At 36.6% G+C, this 4,681-nt stretch overlaps 1 protein-coding gene across 1 annotated transcript; it reads left to right on the top strand.

The window, feature by feature from the left end:
* The first annotated feature begins 413 nt into the window (after positions 1-413).
* LOC124369516 lies at positions 414-3,832 on the top strand. The gene is made up of 3 exons (XM_046827533.1): positions 414-695; positions 2,684-2,844; positions 3,359-3,832. The coding sequence occupies exons 1-3, from the start codon at positions 466-468 to the stop codon at positions 3,550-3,552; spliced, it is 585 nt and encodes a 194-aa protein (XP_046683489.1). The 5' UTR covers positions 414-465; the 3' UTR covers positions 3,553-3,832.
* The last annotated feature ends 849 nt before the right edge of the window (positions 3,833-4,681 follow it).

A 4,681-nucleotide genomic window follows, 5' to 3' on the forward strand; every position in this document is an offset into this window, starting at 1 on the left:
TTACATTCAGGAATCAAAAGAACGCCCTATGAGGCTCTCTTCGGCTGTAAAGTAAAGGTCGGTCTTACAACATCTTCTCTGCCTCGAGACATTTTGGATTCCATTAACAGCGAAGAAGATTTGGAAAGAGTGGTTAATAACATGCACACAACAGAAACACAAACAATGTCAAGTCTAGAACCTCCACTCCAAACCGATCATAACACTTCAGAAGTTAATGAGGCAACCGTTGATGTCTCGGTCAGTTCTAGCCTTCTACAAATGTGTAGCGTTCGTTTGCAGCAAACTAATGAGAAACAAAACTGCACAAAATGTTTAGCGGACATACATATTTCATGTGGCCATTCAATTCAGGGGTGTGATGATACTGAAAAAACCCTGTTGTGTGTCCCTTGTTTTAATTAGGAAAATATTGATAAAGAGAGGAAGAGGTCAAAAGCTTGTCTTGAAAAACAAGCTAAGAAAATGAAAGCTAATTCCGATAAAAAGTTTCCCCCCGTCACCAAAGGAGTCACTGTTCGTGTTCCAATTCCTGACGTTGACAAAGGAAGAGGTGACTTGAGAAATATTCTGGCAGTGGTCATGGATACGACAGAAGATGGGTTTTACAAATTAGGGACCGCCAACGGAGTTTTGAAACAACTGTACGCAAGGTCACAGTTTACAGTTTGCCAAAAAAGCCTAGTTCGACTCGAGTAGAGGTGTGCCTTTGGAGCTGGAGCTGTTTCAAATCAGCGCTCCGCTGCTGGAGCGGAGCGGAGCAGCGCTCCGTGACTCTCGAAACAGCTCCAGCTCTAACCTTATATATCATATAATTACTCTCTCGGAGCGTCTGTGGAGCTATCAGCTGTGGCCTACAACTTGTTGACAAACCAAAACAAAACCAGTTTCAGTTTTAGTAGGAGTTCTAACGTAGACATACAGTGAAAAAGTGATATTTTTGTGCGGTTTACGAGTATGACTAGTATTGATTGGTTTTTGTGCAGTTAATTAACATGGCATCAAAAGTACAGAAATCTAAGACAAGTTCAATTTGGTCTCATTTTACAGTTATTGATGCTAACCTTAAAAAACTGTAGATGTGAACATTGTGGCTTGGTTATGTGCTACCGTACATCAACGTACAATTTGAAGAGGCATATTGAGAGAAAAACATGTCGGAATTACTTTGAGTGTTATAAGTTCAAAATCAACAAGTGTAAGTGATCGTGATGTGAATGTTACAACCAACACTGGACCTACCGATTCAGCCGCTTCATTTAGTAACTTTGCAACTGAAAATGAACCTCAACCTGGTGAGTTGCCCTTCTAATCAATTAGATAAGCCAAAGGGAAGTGCTAAACAAACCACTCTATCGAGTTTTATACCAAAAAAAATGAATAACAACCAAAAGAAAAAGGTAGAAGCTGCGTTTCTAAAGCTATTTTACAAAGATTTCCAACCGTTTTCTATTGTGGAGGACTCTGGTTTTCGGGAATTCGTTACAGCTTTAAACCCTTCTTTTGAAATTCCAATCAAGGAAAGTGGTTTCAAAAAACCTAATACCCACCACGTACGACAAATGTAAGCTTCAAGTAGCTGAGTTAATGAAAAATGTGGAAAAACATCTGTTTAACGACAGATGCATGGACATCTATACGATCAATGAATCGTATATAGCTGTTACAGGGCATTTCATTACCAATGATTTTTGTGTTTGAAAATCAGTTCTCTTAGACTGTATTTTAATGGAGGGCTCACATACTTCTAGCCATTTAGCCGAAAGAAATCAAGAAAATAACGAATTTCTATAAAATCTCAGACAAAATCTTAGTTGTTGTAACAGACAATGCCTCCAATGTCGTTGGAGCCATAAAAAAATGTTTTAATGTGGAGTCATTGGCCGTGCTATGCACATACTCTTAACCTAGTGGTTCAAGATGCCATATCAAAGGTAGATACAGTAATCACCAAATGCAAAAAGATTGTCTCATTTTTTAAGAGAAGCAACGCAGCCACTGAAAAAACTATTAAAATACCAAATCAACAATGGCGTTAAAGACCCTAAACGCTTACTTTCAAGATGTAAGTACGAGATGGAACAGCACATATTACATTGCTTTGTAGATTTGTTCAGTTAAAAGAGGCTGTAATAAGCACTTTGGCATTGCTGGACAAAGACTTGCCATCTTTAATTTCTAATGAATGGAAACTTTGCAGTGACCTTTGCAAAGTCCTAAAACCATTTGAAGAGGTCACAGCAAAGATGAGTGGGGAATCCTACTTCACTGGAAGTCAAAATAATTGTTTTGACGCTTGGGCTGCAAAATGTTTGCAGCAAAACTATGTACACTAAATTTGCACCCTGATGCAATACAGGTAGTACAAAACCTGCTCATGGGGTTATCAGCCAGATACCATGACATTGAGTACAACAAGTTAGTAGTACTTAATACCTTTTTGGACCCAAGGTTCAAATTGTATGCATTTTCTGACGACAAATGTCAACAGTTTGCTAAGAATCATGTGATTACGGTCGTTGCAGCTATGATTTCCGCCACTTCTGCCACCGCAATGGAACAATCCCCTCCTGGTACACCATCTTTGACTTTGACCAACCAATCTGGTCCATCACAATTTGAAGAAGAAGAATGTTCAGTATTTTCTATGTTTGATTCTGTAATAAAATCTGTACAAAGGCAGACTCCCCGGAACTCCCAACGATTGTGCTACCGCCGAAATCGACAGGTACATCGCTGAACCACCACTTCCCAGAGAAGGCGATCCTCTGTCCTGGTGGAGGATTCACGAGGCAGTCTACCCAAATCTCAGCAGACTCGTTAAAATAAACATGGGGTTTGTGGGTACGTCAGTACCTTGTGAAAGAATTTTTTTCCCGAACGGGAATAATAATAAGTGGACCGAAGATCACGTATCAAATCCATGAAAGTGACTCAACTTGTGTATCTAAATGCAAATCATGAATACTTGTGTAAATAATTTGTATATTATTTTATATTTTCTGTTACCGTACTATTTTTTATGTTTTATTACTACAGTGTGAAAATAAATATAAATAAAATGTACGTGTAGTCTTCTTACCCAAAAATTAGATTTTCATAATACGTATTATAAAAAAGTAAGTAGTAATTAAAACTGTCAGCACCTTAGCATATTTGTTTACAGTTAGTATTTGCTGTTTATAACATCATAACCAAGCAATAAGCTCCAATCTACAAGGGAGCAGACAGACAGATGCCGCACATCGCGCCGGAGCGGTTGCCGGAGCTGGAGCTGTTTTTAAAGAGCTAGCTCCGCAAACGGAGCCGGAGCTAGTTTGGCTTCTCCGCTCTCGGAGCTACTTGGCACACCTCTAAGTTCGAGTAGAAGACGTGCCTGATCAAGAAACAGGACTTCGTACCGTTGCAACAGCTCAGTCAACAGGAAGCGGCCAAGGATTTGTGAGATGCACTTGCAAAACTAAATGTCAAACCAAACAATGTGCTTGTGTTAAAAACAATCGAAAATGCAACTCGAAGTGCCATAGTTCTCTTTCCTGCTGTAACAAGTAATTTCTTAAATTAATATTTCACTTTTAAATTTTACTCTAGTAAAATATGAGGATTTTCAGATCCTATGTTTAATACATTTCATGTTTGTTATTTGCAATAAACAATTTTTAACAATGTTGTTCATTTTATACTTTGCCTGCAAAACTTTCGACATTCTATATAATGCCTAGGCATTATACACAATGCCTAGGCAAAGTTTGTACAATTGTTAAGAAATGAGTTTATTTCATACTTTGCCTGGATTCACTCGGCAATGTATACAATGCCTAGGTATTCCATACAATGCCTGAATTGTACACATTGCCGGTAACATATATACACAATCACATATGTAAACAAATGTTTAGAGTATTTGTACAACCTATTGTATAAATAACTGTGTTCCACAAACAAGTATTAAACTCATAAGTAAGTACTCAATGTGGTTTATTTCTAAAATCATAGGAGATTTAAAATTGAATAATAAATGTGCTACAAAAAATGGAATCTACGCATAATTATTAAATTATGAATTATTAAATCTTTAACGAAACATTATAAGTAAAATATAAGAAATTCACATAGGAGTTATACATTTTCTGAGGAAAACGATATTAAATTGAATGTAAATAATTTTTGGACATTCGTTAAATCAAAACAGAATAGTAACAGTTATGATGTTGATAATTTAATGATATGACTTCTAAGTACGGGTAAGACCTAAACTAAGAATCAGATACCTGATGCTTTTGTAAGTTAGTTTTCCTCTGTTTATGACCAACATAGCTGTAATTACAATTATATGGTGTTTAGTAATAACCCATCCTTAGAGAAATTTGTTATATCCTATTTCAGTTCATGTGATGTACTAGGCACAATAAAGAAGTTCAAATAAAACAAAATTGTCCAGTCCAGACGGTATTACAGTATATATTTCCAAGGGATGCAGCGATGATATGGCAGAACCATTGCGTTATATTTTTAATCTGTAAATTTTCATTCTGTGTTTTTTCCTGATAAATAGAAAAAGTAGGGTGACTCCCATCCTTAAATCTGGGAATAAAAATAAGGTAGAAAATTATTGTCCCATTTTATGTTGAATTCTTTCACTAAGATATATGAAGTTCTGTTGCACAAGAAAATATTTTTT

This window comes from Homalodisca vitripennis, chromosome X (genome assembly GCF_021130785.1).
Source record: "Homalodisca vitripennis isolate AUS2020 chromosome X, UT_GWSS_2.1, whole genome shotgun sequence".
In the NCBI taxonomy this organism is placed as follows: domain Eukaryota; kingdom Metazoa; phylum Arthropoda; class Insecta; order Hemiptera; family Cicadellidae; genus Homalodisca; species Homalodisca vitripennis.

Bases quoted from the DNA above. Each gene is read 5' to 3' on its own strand.
- LOC124369516 (XM_046827533.1), top strand. From the start codon at position 466: ATGAAAGCTAATTCCGATAAAAAGTTTCCCCCCGTCACCAAAGGAGTC. The intron at 696-2,683 runs GTAGAGGTGTGC...GTACAAAGGCAG, and splicing joins AAAAGCCTAGTTCGACTCGA to ACTCCCCGGAACTCCCAACG. The intron at 2,845-3,358 runs GTACGTCAGTAC...CACACCTCTAAG, and splicing joins AATAAACATGGGGTTTGTGG to TTCGAGTAGAAGACGTGCCT.